The sequence below is a fragment of the Apostichopus japonicus genome, chromosome 8 (genome assembly GCF_037975245.1).
Source record: "Apostichopus japonicus isolate 1M-3 chromosome 8, ASM3797524v1, whole genome shotgun sequence".
NCBI lineage: Eukaryota > Metazoa > Echinodermata > Holothuroidea > Aspidochirotida > Stichopodidae > Apostichopus > Apostichopus japonicus.
The window spans coordinates 25875445-25893626 of NC_092568.1; the positions used below are offsets into that span (position 1 = coordinate 25875445).

Sequence of the window (18182 nt, forward strand, 5' to 3'; positions counted from 1 at the left end):
TAGGGACATAGGAAAATTTTGAGATAAAAAGTTTAAAAAATTGAGATTTGGGGACACCTATTTTTTTCCTATGTCTCTATAAAGCCACCGTAACTATCAACCGTGGTTTACCTGTCGTTGCGACTCGTCAACGTAACTATCATATATCCATGCTTGGCACTGTATGTAAACCCTGACTATTCCTGGTCATTACAGTAAACTCACACAGATCTTCTTTTGAGGTTATCTTTACAATTTGAAGGTACAGCACGACTTCAAGTAAGTAAGCATTAACGAAAACATTAAATAACATAATAGCATAATCTCTGCGTTGAACGGGAGTTTCATGTGAAGTGTGCCCTGTCGGGTAAAGCTTCACATGCAAATGTATTTCGTGGAACTAAGCCTACGGTACGCTTATTACTATATTCACGCTTTCATTGCATTGGTTACAATACAAACACAACACATGACTAAATAGGCTAAATAATGCGAAAGCTGTTGTAGGATAACGGTAACTCAGACTACCATATTTACGAGAGTAAATAGGCCTAGTCAACAGCTAGTTCACAACAATTAAACTACTGATAAACTTTGGGAAAACTTTATTTTTCTCCCAGAAATGCCAGCCCTAGAGCCCTCCCTTGATGATATTGAGGACATCATCAATACTGATGATGTTACACCACAAGAAAGGTACAAGAATAAAAACAAAGTCATACCGAAAATACATCGCAGGAAAGAAAGAGTGTCTGGATCAAGGCACAAAGAGGATGTTGTTGCTGACAGGTATGTTAACTGACTTAGTAAGAACTGTTGTCATTTCATGTCAAAGTTTGTGTACTTTATGCTACTTGGTTATTGAATATCCTTACATTCTCTTTTGAAGGTCTTTAAATTGTAGGCTACTTTATAACAAACAAAGTACATCAGAAAGGTAACTGTTGTTCAGTAAGACTTTGCAAATACTTACTTGAAACCCTCCAAAGCTGTCACTAGATATGGATGTTCCTGCTTTGTGCGACCAGTTTTAGTTGGTATCATCCAATTACTTTTATCATGCTTTATGCAGTAGTTGCCACATAGTCATATTTTCCAGAGATGAAAGAAAAAGCTGTACACTTTTGGCATGGAAAATATTTTCACAGTTACAGCCTTCATGTTCAGTTTGATAGTGTTCATAGAATATCCACAATTTGTTACTATTTTCAGTGTGATACCAGGCACTCAGAGTATCTATGTGAAGACCTGGGGCTGTTCTCATAATAACTCTGATGGTGAATACATGGCAGGACAACTTGCTGCTTTTGGCTACAAAATAACAGGTATGAAGTATTCAATTTTCAGTTGCTTATAAGTTTGTTGTGTGTGTGTTTATGTCTTGTGTTGCAACCAATAATTTTATTGTTTGATGTTCAATGTGATAGGCAGTGGCGGACTGGCCACACAGGCATTTGGGCATGGCCTGGTGGGCTGGGGAGCCTGGTAAAAATTACAGCCCATTTTCACAGTAGTTAATAGAATACAGACAGGCTGTGTAGAAATATATATTTAACTGTGGGAATCAGCTCATGAAATCACCATGTTAGTTAGTCTGTTAGTTCGTAACAAAAGAATGTGCTATTGGCAACCGTCCGTGCTAATGAATTTTATTTAGGTTTTTTTTTTTTTTTCAATTATGTTTCCACAAAATGCTTGAAAAACCAAATAAAATCCAGTCTTAAAACAATTATTTTTGTCTATTTTTTTACGTTTTTAACTTTTCTCAGTTTAATCAAGTGTTGCTTCTGGAAAATTATTTTTGGATCTTTTTAAAGGACTATTGTAACCTACAAAATTGAGAAATATAGCACCATTTTGCATCTAGGCATTCTTTAACTTCAAAAAAATCTAAATGGGGAGACCCCTCTCCCAGGACAGCGATCACTATGTAAGTAACATATCAATGAATACTAGGCCGGTCTAGGTGAAAAACGCCCGGGCCGACTTTAAGACCCAGTCCGCCCCTGGTGACAGGAGAAAATGAAGTCTTCAATAAATTTTTTTAGTACACTATGACCAGTATTATTAAGTGATTGTTTAAAAAAAGTTCTTTCTCATAGAGCAAGTTAATTATGTGTGTTGCTGTTTCTTGTTAATTCACATCATCACTAATCCTCCAAATAACTACAGACACCTGAGGCACTTGCAATGGCATTCTTCCTTTGATACATGTCCCAAAATATTTCCTAAAGAAGAACTAAAGACATTAATTCAGAAATACTGCACATGGTCACTTCATTGTACATTTTCAGGTAGACGATCAATTTTCTCAGTGAGGAAAACAAATTTGCTCTGAGGGCAGCAGTAAATAAATAGTTTAATGCAGGTGAACACTTTTGATCTGCATATTTTGGGGCAAAGTAGAGTCCTTCCCAACTTTTCATGTTAAAACTCGAAATATTAAGTTTGCCATAATTGTTCCAAGAATGGTGATATATGAAACTTATAAAGTGTGGTATGCTGGGCTCCATTCAGCACATCTTGTATAGCCCAGAACAGTGAGCAGATGTGTACCCTCCTTTCGAGTGAGAAACGAAATAAAATATTTCAAATTTTGCTTCAACAGATGACTGGGAGGATGCAGACTTGTGGCTTTTGAACAGTTGCACTGTGAAGAGTCCTGCCGAAGATCATTTCAGAAATGAAATTAATAAAGCTCAACAGAAGGGGAAACACTTGGTACTCTCTGGGTGTGTCCCTCAGGCCCAACCCAGAGCTGGATATCTTCAGGGTGTGAGTGCTGTCGGTGTTCAACAGATTGATAGGGTGGTTGAGGTTGTCGAGGAAACACTCAAAGGTAAAAACAGAGCCATGAATTCGATTTTTTTGGTTATCATTCCAATTCAGGATCTTAAAATTTTATATTTGTGCTTTCCTGTTTTTTAAGTTTGTAGCATTGCTCATTCATTTGTTTCTTTGAGTTTTTCTTCAGCATTGAAACATTCCATTTAAGTAGAAATATGTACAGTATAATATTTTCCCTTATATGACATGCCTGAGAACAACCTTTACTCAGTGAAACTTAAATAAGTATATAAACCATTTTGGATTTCTTGAAGGTTTTATGTCTGTCTGGTATCTCTCATTTAGGTCATACGGTTAGATTATTCGGTCAGAAGAAATCAGAAGGAAAGAAGATTGGAGGTGCCAGATTAGACCTGCCTAAGATCAGAAAGAACCCACTCATTGAAATACTTGCCATCAATACAGGGTAAGTTTTACCTATACAGGCATCTTGTTTACCAGTAGAAATGTTTCATGATGCATGCAAAATCTCAGTTTAGATGGTTTCATGTTTGGTATTTGTATTCTGTTCAGGTTTTTATCAGAGATACCAAGTGTTAATATATTTACAGTTTTACTGACTCTTTTATATAAAAGTCCCCAATGGTAATGAACCCTACCTCAACTTCTAACAATTTTAGACTGAAAATTGGTGTGCTTAAAAATTTAACTTTTGATCATCATGCTCTCAGTAAGAGAGTTATTCCTTTATTGTATTTTTATTTTCTTCATAAAATGAGTAATATATGATGAATAGTCCAACAGCAAGTCATTTCCTTTCTGTTTGATGTGTTAGATGGTTCTTCTGATTTTTGTTTGTGTTTCTTTTCCCGTCTTGTTTATTTGAAGGTGCTTGAATCAGTGTACGTACTGCAAGACAAAGCATGCAAGAGGTGAACTAGGCAGCTACCCCATTGAAGATCTAGTGGAACGAGCTAGACAATCTTTTCAAGGTAAGGAGATGAATCATAAGCAAGCTAGACTTAATAATAACCACCTGATGATCCAACATTTACAGCTTTCTTGAGAAAGTTCTGCATTTGAATCTCTGATCAGCTTAATGGGACTAATTAAGGAAATCTTTGTAACTGTTTCTGGAGTCCGTAGCACTTGGTCTGTATCAAATTGGAGAGAGGTTGTAATTGTTGTTATCTTTTGCACTATTATGTAACTGCGTTTGATAATGTTCGCCAATTATGATACCAGTCAGCCATGCAATGGTCTTAGCTTGATATGATCTGTATGAATGCTTAATTTAATGTTATGCCATTAACTCTGGGAGTTAATTCACCTACAGAATAATCAGACTTATTAAAAAATCATCGGTAGTTTCATGGACAGTAATTTAAGATGTGGCGTTATTTATATTGGTGGTGCACTTCTCATCTTGAATGCTTGAACTTCCAATAGGAATTCTTATTAATTTTTGTATGGCTTTTCCCTGAAAATTCAATATATGGATGCTCCATTGTAGCCATTTCTACCAAACATGTGCAACCCGACATTCCTTAGTTTGCTCATGTTTACTTTGAAAAGTTTGAAAACTATCATTTTGTTTGTTTTTAGAGGGTGTTTGTGAAGTTTGGTTAACCAGTGAGGATACAGGTGCCTATGGCATAGATATCGGTGTCACCATTGTTGACCTTCTGTGGAAGCTAGTGGAAGTCATACCAGAGGGATGTATGATGAGAATTGGGATGACAAACCCACCTTACATCCTCCAACATTTAGAGGTGAGTTCAACTTTAACTTAAACCTTAATGATAAGATGAGTGGAGTAATAGGAAATGGATGCAGCAAAGACATGAAATAATTAGCTGTTGTACTTCATTATGGTTAGGATGGGTGGAGTGAAGGGGTAATGGATGCAACAAGGCCATGTCATATTTAACTCTTGTACTTCTTTTATGTTTTGCATATTTTTGTCACCAGGAAATAGCTAAAATTCTTAACCATCCCAGAGTGTATGCCTTCTTACATGTCCCGGTGCAGTCTGCATCTGACAGTGTCTTAATGGACATGAAGAGAGAATATTGCCAGGCTGACTTTAAGAGGGTGATGGATGTACTGAAAGAGAGGTAAAGAGTTTCACCATGAAGGTCTGATGTTACTTTCCTCCCAGTTGAGTGACTTCCCATGAATGTAGTAGCGGGAAAATTAATATGATTAGATACTTAGCCCAACGTAAGCCATGAATGATGTAATAGGCACTTTAATATTTGGTATTTATTATTAGTTATTATAGGGAGCTAGACAAAGTAAGTAGATTCTCATTTCTATGAGGAATTATTAGACACCTATTAAAGATTTCCATTGTTAAGAGTAGTTTAGAAAGAATGTTAAAGGAAATATCTTGATTTGAATAAGTAAACGTAAGTTTTTTGTCTTTGGTAGCTCATTAAAGGAAAGGGTGAGTTTTTTCCCCTATGACCTTGATCATCTGCTTTGAAAAGTTGGGTAGAAACAAGGAATGTCCTGTCCATCAGTAGGATATGGGTAGAAAGATTAACTGACTAAACATACTGCTACATTAAAATCTAACAAAATGTTTGATATGTTTTACCATTGTGATGATAGATATTAATGTCATATTACGAATATGCCTCCGATTTGAACTACAGATCTTGTATCTTGTTTATCCATTCGAGGTTTCACTTCTTTTTCTTATCTTCTTGTAGATTGCCGGGTGTCACCATAGCAACTGATGTCATATGTGGCTTTCCAACAGAAACAGAGGAAGTGAGTTAACCATCAAATTATTCTTCACAATGTGGAGGGGTATCTTCTTTCAGGTTTTTGTTAAATTTGTCCATACCCATAACCTTCCTCCACTTCCCAACCCCCTTCCCACCTCCACTTTAAATAAATAAATAATGAAAATGTTGTATACAATTAGGAAATACCAGCTTTGTATGTCTTCCTTTGCTGTTGCCTTGTCTAAGAATGGGGAATGAGGGGAAAGGAGAAACTAGAACTATATTTTCCAAACCAAACATTTACAGAATACTGCTTCATTTCTTCTTTAGGATTTTGAGGAAACAATGGAACTTGTGAGACAGTACAAATTTCCAAGTTTATTTATCAACCAGTTCTTCCCAAGACCAGGTACACCTGCTGCAAAGATGCCGCAACTAGATGCCCAGGAGGTAGGAAAAAGACTTCAGTCTTAGATATTCATGTTGTCAAAAAAAATTGATTCTATGTTTATGTTTGTCTGGTACAGAGATATTATTCCACACCTCCAGCTAGTGTTAAGTTACAGGGTTCCTGTAAGTGAGTTGAATTGGGTAGAGTGTGTCTACCTTAACCTCAACTGGTAAAGGCAGAAATGGCCAAATGTAATGACTAATCAATTTAGAGAGTGATATGTGTGCATTACGAAGTGTCAAGTTATTAAAGACTCCATAAAATTCTAATTCTTCTTCCATGACAGAAAAAGAAGCGTACAAAGCAGATCTCAGTTTTATTCAAAAGTTACCATCCATACGATCACAAACTTGGAGAGAGGCAGAATGTTCTGGTCACAGAGGTCTCACACGACAAACAGTATTGGGTCGGTCACAACAAATTTTACGAGCAGGTAAGTTATATTCATTTCTAACAGGTACAATGTACAGTATTTCTCTCTCAAAGCATTGTAAAATAAGCTTCTCCTTTGGTAATTCAAGTTTTTGCTATAAACTTCAGGACCTTTCTTCTTCTAGTTGCCATATTTTTTTGGTTGATATATTGTTTTTATATCAAAACAAGTTTTTGGAATGATAACACAAATTTTTTGGTTAATTAGTGTTTTAGATTAAAAAAATTGGACCAAATACTGAGACTTCTGAAAGCTTTGATTTACTTTTGCTATTCAACAAAAGGTAAACACTGGTGTTAAACAGATCTTAATAGTAAATTCTATATGGAAAATTGATAAAAGCATGGCAAGGTATTTGTAGTCATGTTATTTAAAAAGTTGTATGACTAACAAAGAATGGTATTCAAAATATTTAAAGGAATGAGCCTTCTATTCTAGCTCTGTAAACACTAAAGAATAATTCCTTTTGTTTTTCTTAATTATCAAATTTTTAAAATAGTCAGAGGGGTTGACAGTTTGATCCTAGTAGGATCTGTAAAGGCAGACTGGTATGATTACAAACACATTGCAGACACAGAAACTGTTATACATTTATCTACTACACTATAGATGAACATTGTTATGTAAGCAAATTCTTGACTTTAATCTTATCTATACTTATCAATCCTGTTAAGCATATTTGCTGTTTTGATGTATAATATGTGTGTTACATTATTCCAGAAATAGGCTGCACAAAATTTGACGAGCAGCTTGTTGGGAAGTTTGATAGGACATAGCCTATTGGTTAAGCTCAGAATGGTGTAACATTGGAACAAATCAAAACTCAGAATCTATCTATGGGAGTAAATGTTTTTGTTTCATAGCCATGATCATTTAGAACTTTTGTGTAACAATACTTTTAAGTTTGCTGTCACTTACTACATATGTCTCTATAGTAATGCATGAATATTCATATCTCTGTTTTATTCTAAACATTTTAGGTTTTAGTTCCCAAAGAGGACGGTCTGTTAGGTAAAATGGTGGAAGTAGAAATCATCTCCACGGGTAAACATTACATGATGTCAAAGATTGTTAAAGAAAAGGAGATTTTCACACCATCTGTAGCTACTCCCCTTGCACAAGGAGAAATATCTGGACTCCCAAAGAAGGTAAATACTTTCTATACTGATTTTCTTTTGTATTGTTTTCTACCTTCAAACTTGATATAATGCTTGGAAGGTGCACAGCATGCACGGTATTAGAAAGGCAGTGTTGTAGCTTAGAATCTAACTAGAACCATTTTTTATGGCAGGTAATTATTTGTTCTCAGTTTTATTGCTCTGGATTTATGTTCTGGAAGACTTGATGTGTGAAACTGACATGTTTCATTTTAACATATTTTTAAGTGTAGTCCGTCCACTGTAGGGGCAACTCTTTTTACCACAACTTTTCAAGAACCACAAGTATTCTGTTATGTATTTCTATGAATATGCATTTCTTACCCTCACTGGGTTGTTCTTTTCTCTTTTGTTATTTTAAGGTTGTTGTTGACAGTCATCCACACAGGTTTTGGTTTCCTCTGTCTGTGATATTAGTTGGGGCTGCCATAATATATGAACTCATTCGAATTGCTCGCCAGCTGGTACAAAGATGATGGTAACGATAATAGTTTTGGAGTCTTGCTAAAACCCGAGTGGCTGTGATGGGCATGGAAAGTTTTCAATGCCCTGGAAAGTCTAGAATGCTGTTCGGTTCTACGGTCGTACACATCTTGTACGATGACAGGATGCCAAATGATTTTGGTGAGAAGGTTGGCCCAGGAAATTTGGAAATAATATTTATGATTAGACAGAAGTTCAGTATCCGATGGTGCTGCTTCCATTTCATAATCAAAGGATTTTCATTGATTTAATTTCAGTGGTGAACCTTCAGAGGTTAAATTTAACACGTTCTTGATATTGTTACCCATGGCTCAGTTGTGTCTGCAACATAGTAACTGCAAGTCTTCCTGTTTCAAATCAACCCAGTGCCACATGTCAGTGGAACCTCTTGTTTTTTTTGGTAGAAACTCTCACCAATTCAATTTAGTGTGGAAAGAGGTGATGAAAATCTTAGCACATCATACATCAGACCATCATCAGACCTCATTTTCAAACCTGGTGTGCATAAGTTTGTGTATAGAGTGTATTAAAGTAATGTATGTACTTTGATGAAGCATATATGAAGGATCATTAAAGAGATGAGATGGCTTTCATTTATCTCCAGTAGTTAACGTAAAGAGACATACTCGGTTGACATTGTCAAACAAGAATAAATTTTTTGGTGAAATGATAAGAGTGTAAAAAAATTAGGAGAAATCAGGCATAACTGAAAGGTTATTGGCTATTTTTGCCATGCTGTATGAAGATGTACACACACATTCTGACAGGTAATTTCTGTTTTATATCGATATTTGGTGAGATTCCAAATTGTGTGGTACTGCTCAAAGTAAGATATATGGATTTGACTCACTAATGGTAATTGAAAACAATAGAAATGTTGATTTTATGCCAATTTTCAGAGACTTTTTCAATCTAGAAGTAATGTTGGACAATATGTGACAAACAGTTTGACTGTACACAATAATACTGTGAGCCAGGTTATTGATTAATTTCTTGTGCAAACAACAGCAGTTGTTTTCAGAGCACAACTTCTCTGCAATATGACACCTGTATATAAGTGTATCCCTGCTGTTTATAAGTCAAAGCTAATTGAGTATGGATTATGAGTGTAATATTTGTAACGAAAAAATAAATGTAAACCATGGAAGTGAACAAGGAATTGTGGTAAAGTAGTTGTGGTTTCCAAGATCAAGTAATATCTTCCTTTTTTTTTTAATTACCATGGTTTTTTCAAATCAATTTTACAAGGAATAATTTGATACATTTCTAAATAATTATTAATTGGACTCAAATTAAACACCGTTAGCAAGAATCAGTCATCTATGTTAGCTCCAAATGTAAGCACGTTAAAGTTTAGCAAAAAACTGACTTTGCATAGTGTGTGATACATATGTAGCTATATTGATAGACACTTTAGTTGCCTTGTTTGAAAGTAAATTGTAACTATTTCCCAAACACAAGTTTAATCTACACAGCCTCCATGAAAACAGTTTAAAATTTATGGGGGAAAGAATCGTATTCTGAGGTATTTTCATGAAATATTTCACTCATTTACTGGAATTATACAATAAACTTTATGTTAGATAATTTTCATTTTTGGTGGAATATCTTATACAGCTATCGGTGAAGGCATCCAACATTTGTGCTATTATTATTATCAAAAAGCTACCATTTCATCCTACTAAAATAAAACTAAATTATTTGGCTTTAGACCTTAAGATTAATGAATTGGCATTTTTATATTTACTTGTTCTCATTCTCACTGGGAGAGGGCTGATCTCTATGGTCAGGCTTGTATAAATTTTCATAGCTTCACTCATTTGGCTCAATGTTAGAGATCTACGTTTCACAATAAAAAGGAAAAATGGACCCATGTGTTTGCTTTATTCCTGAAGTTTATCTTGGCTCTGTAGGCCATGGTATGTTTTGCATAGACAAAACATCATTTCTATTCAGGGTCATTGTTATGGGAAGCAGCTATTCAATAACAATGGATTTCTACCTTTCTCAATTAGTCAGGACAATTTCTTGTATTTTTTAAGGAATGTCCTAAGTTGACCAACAAGTACTACTTATCATTGTGCGCGTTCCTATACAACGCGAAAATTTTGTGGGCGGGCACAAAACCACTAGTGACCAATCATAATAGATACCATGTGCGCATGTGAACGTGAACGCAGAATTCACGAAGAAAGAAATAAGTAAATCAACGTATCCTTTGTGTGGTGCCTGGAACTTGCACAAGTACTAAAAGTAGACTAGACTTAGTAAGAAATGCACCCAGTGAATAGTGTGTTTGGTTTATTACTTGATACAGAAAAAATAGGATTGCTTTAACGGGTTGGTGATGCCGGGAAATTTGAACTACTTGCGTCTGTAAGATTGTACCTTGGTCATCTGTCGTAAATGTAAGTTATTTTCCATGGGGCCAGTTGATTGCAGGTTTAACACTTTAAATCTTGCCCAACATAAGCCTCAACGTTAGGCTGTTATTTATTGGTCTGCAGTAGGCTTGAGCCTTAACTTAGGCCATCTTGAAATCACAAGGCTTTTTCCTTTGCATAAGTCAATGAAAGACAGGGAGTTGGCTATCCTTACGTTATGCACATGTAATAAAGAAGTAGTCATAGCCTAACAGGGCAGGTCTAATGTTTGTCTAGGCCTAGTTTTTATTTTAATTGTGCATACACAAGTACAACTTTTTGTGTGGCTAGGAATTAAAGTAACTTGTACATGGGTCTACCACTAAACTTGGCGAGGACTAAAATTAGATTTAACCTAGACTAGTTTTTTTTTTTTGCAAAGAATTTACTTGCATTAAGCACTCCTTTGCAAAGTATAACTTGCACATGGAGCATAGGTTTATGCTTTCACATGGCAATAGAGTGTGTTTGCCTTCTAATCTTGTCTATATTATTCAACAACTGGATGCCATGAACATTTCCCAACAAAGATCTAGACATGTTTGGAAGAATTCACAGGTTATTTTGGTACTGCATAATAACTGTTAACATTTCATTTCCCATATCTTCACAAACTAAGGTACACTTCGGCATAGCTGATATAACATGTAGCCACCATGTTTTTAAAGTTCTTTTGATCATACCTTATTGGGGACAATATTAATGTCAATTCATTTTCATATCAGACTTAACTCTCCCATTTTACCCATTTATTAGTTTAAGTATTGTATGTTTGTATTTTTTTTTCCAACAGAATCTTTCAAGCAAAGACAATTAACATCAGGAATTTAAGATGTCAGACCAATGTGTTCCAAGTTCTGAAGCACCAGAAAAAGAGAGCACTGGGCTAAAGAGATGTACAAGTTTAAGGAAGAGGGGGAAACACTATCATGGAAACAGTGAAAGTGGCAGCAGGAATTTAAATCAAATTAATACCAGAAAAAGAAGATATTACGGGGAACCTGCAAGGACTGGTTATGGGACAATCCTAGATGTCAAAGTGGCACATAGAAAAGCTAAAAGGAGATCAATAGTCAAAGATAAAAAGAGGGAAATTCACAGACAAAATGAAAGGTATGCAAATTCATAATAGATATGCAATCATCAAATATTTCGCATGAAGTTTTTCACGATTTTCTGGATAGCAAAATTGCTGCTTTGTGAGATCTTGCTCACTTTAAATTCTTGCCTAAGTTGTTAACATTGTAACATTGCATCACAATGGTACAACCCATGTATGCAACAACCATTTTCATGAAGCTCTTAAAGGTACAATTCCCAACAGAAAATTTAATATAAAGTTTTGTGGTTTCTTTCTCAAGTCACATGTAGTACTTAATTCTGTCTTCCCATCTTGGTGGGGGTTTTAGTCATGTAGACTAACGTAATAGATTATTGTTCGGAGTATGCTTAAAATCTTTGAAATGTTGAATGCCTGTTGGTACTGACAGTGGAGAATTCAATAATTCATCTTCAAATATGTTGGGTAAATATAAGTGGAGGATATTTCTATATAAATACTTATACTTTGCAAGGAAAGAATTACAAGAGTGTAACATATTAAAAGTGAGTGTTAAACAATCAAAACAATAGAAAGATTTATAACGCCACCTTGAAATGTTTTCTTTGTGTAGACACCGTCACCATAGTGTCAACTTGGCTATACAAGAGCTCTCTCAACTAGTACCTTGTCTTGAACCAAGACGAAATAATACCAAGGTAAGAGTCGTTTTGCAAACATTTTACCTTCTGACAGTAATCATCTTAATTAGATGAACTAGCAATTTAATCAACAAAAAGATTACTGTGTAGTATGCTGTAAGCCTGGTTGAGCATATGCACAGACCAATTGAGTGGTCTAGAGCCCAGGTAATCAAAGTTGGGGCCATCAAACATGTTGGGTCACCAAACATTGGAAGATAAGGAAATTTTGATATTTTTTGGGGGGAAAGTGTAAAAATGTTGACATAAATTATGTTAATAAGTTGCAAACTTTACACCATTTGCAACCAAGTGCACTGACTCATATCAAAATGTCTCAAACACCTGTTCCTCCCATACCACAATATGATGGTCACCAAGATGTTGAAGTTGCAAATTGGGGTCACCAAGCAAAAAAGTTTGAAATACCAGGAGTCTAGAGCAATCTTCAGATAATATATAGTGGTGGCATGTAAAGATTTCTTCCTAACAACACCATGAGTAATGAGAACTCAGCAAAATAAGATCCTGGGAAGGTCCACTTCTTCACAGAACAGAGAGTTCCAAATGTGGTTGAGCCCAACTGAGAGAATAATGTATTGCAATTATGAGATTGTGTGATACACCTTCATACAAGCATATCAAAGCAGCTCTGCTTGAATAGGAATTTTATTTGATAACTATTCAAATAGTATCATGAAATTAAAATAGGATGAAACAAACAGGCATTAGTTCCCACCAAATCAGTGTAATCTTGTCAGAAATTAGTACAAAATGGACAAAATCCAAAGCAGCTAGTAGACACAGAGTGATGTCTTCAAGGCGGTTGCGGGGATAATATAAAACATTTTCTCAAATCAGATAACATCTCTACCAATATTCTCCTGCGCAAAGGGTCTTGATAAGTTCTCCTTATAGAGGAAGTTCTATGATACAGTACTGTATATATTTAAGAAGGTTCCTTCCAGATAAGTTTTGCCATCATTGCTTTAAGTTTTATATTCTTTGTTACATTTTCCAGCAAAACATCGTTCAAAGGACGGGGGAGTATATGGAATACCTGAATAACAAAGTGACTGCTATGTGCGATCAGCTTCGTTGTACTAAGAGTCTGTGTCATGACTCGCTAGCAATGAGTCAGATTCTCTCAGCAGTGGTTGGTAAGTCACCCTCAGTACAGAGTTGTTTGTGTCTGTTGCTTTATTTTATGTTTTATTTAGACAGATTGGAAGTGCAAGGTGGGGAGGTCTGGGTTGCTTGGCTCCTTTTTCAGGATAGCTTTGGAAGTTTCAGAAATGAAAGGTTTTTCTCACAACACCGACCGACAACCCTTTACTCTCAGCCTAACTTGGGGATAGCAGCTACTATTTTCAAGCTATAGTTAATCAATTGTAACAGAATTGTGAAAACTCGGTAGGCTTCTCCGTGTATCGAGATATGGGCTTATTTGTATGTATAGATGAAAACGTTAATTCACAGTTTTGACGAGAAGGAATCCTACTTAGCATTGGTACAATCCATGCACAAAAGCTTTTGGTGTGCCAATCATCAGTTATGATTCTGATAGAAAGTAGACAATATGATTTCATGCAATAGTAATAGCATCCAACCGGGAAGCTTAAGTGTTAAGTTTTAACATATATACATCGTTTATGTATTTATCTGTACAAGAAAGAATTCTTCAACCAAGCTTGTACCATTTTGTTAGGTGTACTTTCCCAATAAAATGTTGACATAAATGTACAAGACATAAACAGACACAGCTAAACTAGATTATCTATTCTTCCATTTTGTTACTTGACAGATGGTCAAGAAGAAAAATTTCCTGCTGATAATCCAATACATTTAAGTAATTTGGAAACTCTTTTGGATAATATGCACATTGAGAACAGAACATACAAAATAAGAAACCAGGCCGAACAAGACGATTGCTTAAACTCTGAGGAAGAGGGCCTTGGTGATCAGAAAGAGGTGAAAAAGTCATTTAGAGTCCAAAGTAAAGGAAGCAGGAAGAAAAGTGATTCCGACTTCCCAAGAGGACAACCTTTTGTTGCGTCTCCTTCCTTTCATGAGAGCCGATCTTTCACCTCCCCTTCAGTCAGTGGAAGTACTTCCCTCCGTAGCCAAGAGGTGGTTACTCCTGGTTACCTTGGCGATGGGGAAGAGTCAGCCAGTCCTGTCGGAACAGCATCTTGCACGAAGTCGCTGTCCTTATCCAACTCGTCCGACGACATCTCGGACGATGGTTCAATGGATGACGCTGCGATCAGTTCCGCAGCAACAATCGTAGTCCCAAGGGGTAATTTGATGAGCCCTCAGAAATACCCTTCGAGCACAAAGCTTGAAACCTCAAAGAAACTTTTATTGCTAACGGACAAATCAGTCAGTAAAGAGATTCAACAACAAAGGGTTCATTATTTGGTTGATGCAGAGCAGTTTGCCTCCATCAGGAAATGTCAGGTTGCAGATGGTGGGTCGTCCTCTGCAGCAGACAATGTGACTACGACAGCAGGCTTCCCACAACTCTTTCTTATACCCACAACAATCACAAAACTATTGCAGATTGTTCCTGCCCAAAGCAGTGCTCAGAATATCAAAGTCACAACAGAATCTCCGGAGAAAGGAACGAGACTCGTCGAGAGGAGTCCTCGTGGTAAAGAAAATCGACCAGAATCAACGACAGATCAGGATGGAAAGCATGAGGATGGGATGGATCAAACTAGTATGTCATCAAGTCCAGTTAAAGCCAGCTGTGATGGTCAGCCACTGAATATGAAGGTCTGGACAGATGCACCTGGTGATGATCAACACATTGAAACTGATGGCTACAATTTATTTTCCAAAATCAACTACCCTCATTTTCATCAGTAAGTGCCTTTCAATACTATAATCGTAATTAGTTATGGACACAATCTCATCCCCACAGATGATGTGATTGGATGTTTTATCAGTCTCTACTCAAATAGTGAATGCACAAGCTACCAATAGCATTCATTTGCATGGCCAATGAAAGTCTTCAAAAGTAAGGTATTTTTTCCTGGATATTCTGATTGGGCATGTTATTACCAGCCATCAGTATAGAAAATTATATTGCTCAGTCATCACAGCTTGAATTTGTTTAAGCATTGCAGTAAAAAGAATGTTCATTGAAGTTTCAGCATATTGGTGACCATTTATTCAAATTTCTCACAAAATAGTGATGATCTTTTACTCTGACTTTGGGCTTTTTGTTACCAGTAACTAGTGTAGATTTCCATGCTGTAGCAATGAAAATATAGGCAGTCTAAGTCTCTGAGTCAAAAGGGGGCTGGATTTAAGAATATGTGGAAACCTAACTGTCCAATTGCAAATTGCAGTTGTCAGGTACAGAAGTCCCAGAGGTTAACTTATCAGTAAGATGAAGAAAGACTATTAAGAACATAAACATTTCTAACCAATGTTTCAACTACTGAGGGATGGACACTATATTGTGGGTTATTGGGTGTGGATGAGATGTCCTTACATCATGTAACACTAACACATGATCAAATAGCTGTATGTTTTCTATTCAAAATTTACAGAGCTTGGCCTCACCTTGATGGATCTGATGTGACAAATCTAGTGAGTCAAGCTTGGAAAGACTTACCAGAAGAAATAAGAAATGTTTACAGGTTAGTTTAAGGCATCATGATTTAACTCTGATGTACTTCTTAATTATCCTTCACTCATGACTGTTGCATGATTTTATCTCTCTGCTGAAAATTAATTTACCAGCTGCATGATACTAGAATGTTCTTCTTTATTAATTAAGTTAGGGAACGTAAAATTGCTTTTAGAACAACAAGCCCCAGATATTTGTAGACTCACTTCAAAAGTATTTAATTTACATATCCCCACTGGTAGTTGAGCTGATCTAGTTTAAATGTGCAGGTATTTTAGTGTATAAATACCAACAGCATTAAATCCATAAAGAATGCTGGAAAATTCATGGAACTTGCAGATTGTGTACTTAGCTTGGTTGTTTGCAAGTATTACAAAATCAGATAAATTGATGTACCATTTCTTAAATCGCTTTAATGTTATCTTATATTTAAGAATTTTATGGCTGATATTGTTTTTTTCTTTGTAGTGAGAAAGCCAGTGATTGGCTTCCAGATGAGCAGCAGAAACAGGCCAAACATACTTCAAAACAATGAAATAACAAGCCCATGGTGAAATATGTCCTTCAAAGTCATCCAGATAGCAACAATTATGTAGTATTGTGATATTTGTCACTATTATTGATAATGTCATTGCAAGTTGATCGATCAGCTTAATGTTTTAAGATGGGACCACTTCCTGCTGTATTATTAGTAGGCCTACTCACAGCTAGTGCAGTCCATGCTACATATTTCCAGGCCTGACAAGAAGGGGGATCAGGGTGGCTACACCCCTGGCCCTCGCAGCAGTTAGGAGGCCTGGGAAAATATGGAGGGGTCCCTGGAATAAACGGGAAAAAGAATAGTGTATTCTCATTTTCATAATATACGTAAGGACAAAATAAAAGGTCTGTCCATGCAATTGTTCCAGAGCTTGTCGTGGCTCTTGGGCTTGTCTCTTCAATGAAATAGACAACTAAGGTTAGTTTATTGGTTCCATGATGAAGGGTTTTTCGTAATTTCTTTTCACTGTGTCCTGCTGACAGTGGGGTGTAGCCACACAGTATGGCTGCTAACATAAGGCTGTTATGTCTGCTTGCGTGAATGACAATTCTCCCATATGTTTATTAAGGTGCTAACAGAAAATATTTGACCCTGCTTGTATTCTGAAATCTTCAATTTCCTGAGATATTAATGTAAATGCCGTTGATTTATGTATAAGAGGAAAAAAGATAGTAAGGAGCAGACTTGAATATTGGACTGGACTAGAGATTGTGGAACATAAGTTAGTTAATTTCTTTCCAGGTTAGGTTTCTTGACACTCTCTGTTTCAAACCACCTCTAAAAAGATGAAAGCGTTCATATGTTTCAAAGATGGAGTTTGTGACTCCAATATGCAGAGGGCACAAGGTCAGAATGGGCCTTTGGGCAAAAAGTCACCCAGTGAGAAGGCATATATGAATTTAGAGTAAATAGTTGGCATGCCTACAGTAAAACGTGACACAATTATTTGTGAGATTAGAAACAATAACCCCTCATGATAGATTTTCAGTTGTATATATATTGTCATTATATATTGTCTGATATTAACTTGCCAAAAAGGTAAATTGTTGGATGATTCCAAATACATACTTCCATACTGCTAATGTTGGCACTCTGTCTGGGATATACTCAACTGAATGTATTAGAAGCTGATGTTGTTCAAAGTTTCCATTTACAGTGTTTGCTACATTAACTGCATTTGTCCCAAGTTTTGAAGTCATGAATTGATCATGAAGTTTGATAATCTTGAAAGATTGCATCATGCAGTAACCACATGGCATGCTAATGTGTTTAAACAGGCAACGTTTGAAGGTATGAAGTGCCCTCCATTCAGTGAAAGAATCACTTCACCTTCAGATTACTTTCAGCATAGGAAAAGAAGTAGAGGTGAAAAAAAATTCTAAAAAAGGTATTGCACAATATTGAATAATAGACAACTGACATCCAATTGAATAATCATCATATGAGGCAAAGTAAATTCATTATGTTTCATATTTTATTTGTACAAATTTGCAGATATTCATATTGCAGAATTATAGATGATGATCATATATTGTAAATAGTGTTCTTAGGTTTGAGACATGGCATGACATGTCGAGAACATTACTTAACATTAAATGTTTGTGTGCAGTATAAATTGTCTAGGTGAAAAATCATATCTCAATTAATATGACAATGACATCAATTGATTATTTTATCCTAGAAAATTCTTTTTCAAGTTATGAAAAAAGAAGTGAACAGTATACTAGTTTGGCTTTTGTCAGAATCACAACAAAAACTAACTGGTTGGCAATCATTCCTATTTTTAAATTTCCACACAGCATAATAAATACTG

The 18182-nt window shown here is 35.9% G+C and overlaps 2 protein-coding genes across 2 annotated transcripts; both read left to right on the forward strand.

The window, feature by feature from the left end:
• Positions 1–110: 110 nt before the first annotated feature.
• Positions 111–9894, forward strand: LOC139971296 (threonylcarbamoyladenosine tRNA methylthiotransferase-like). Its single transcript, XM_071977628.1, has 13 exons — positions 111–258; positions 600–768; positions 1192–1304; positions 2588–2818; positions 3112–3232; positions 3655–3758; positions 4372–4538; positions 4738–4883; positions 5484–5544; positions 5832–5951; positions 6239–6385; positions 7366–7533; positions 7905–9894. Exons 2-13 carry the CDS (start codon positions 602–604, stop codon positions 8016–8018), a joined length of 1659 nt encoding a protein of 552 aa, XP_071833729.1. The 5' UTR covers positions 111–258; positions 600–601; the 3' UTR covers positions 8019–9894.
• Positions 9895–10222: 328 nt separating this feature from the next.
• On the forward strand, positions 10223–18163 carry LOC139971295 (uncharacterized). The gene is made up of 7 exons (XM_071977627.1): positions 10223–10433; positions 11242–11561; positions 12122–12206; positions 13210–13348; positions 13993–15055; positions 15749–15838; positions 16297–18163. Exons 2-7 carry the CDS (start codon positions 11281–11283, stop codon positions 16361–16363), a joined length of 1725 nt encoding a protein of 574 aa, XP_071833728.1. The 5' UTR covers positions 10223–10433; positions 11242–11280; the 3' UTR covers positions 16364–18163.
• The last annotated feature ends 19 nt before the right edge of the window (positions 18164–18182 follow it).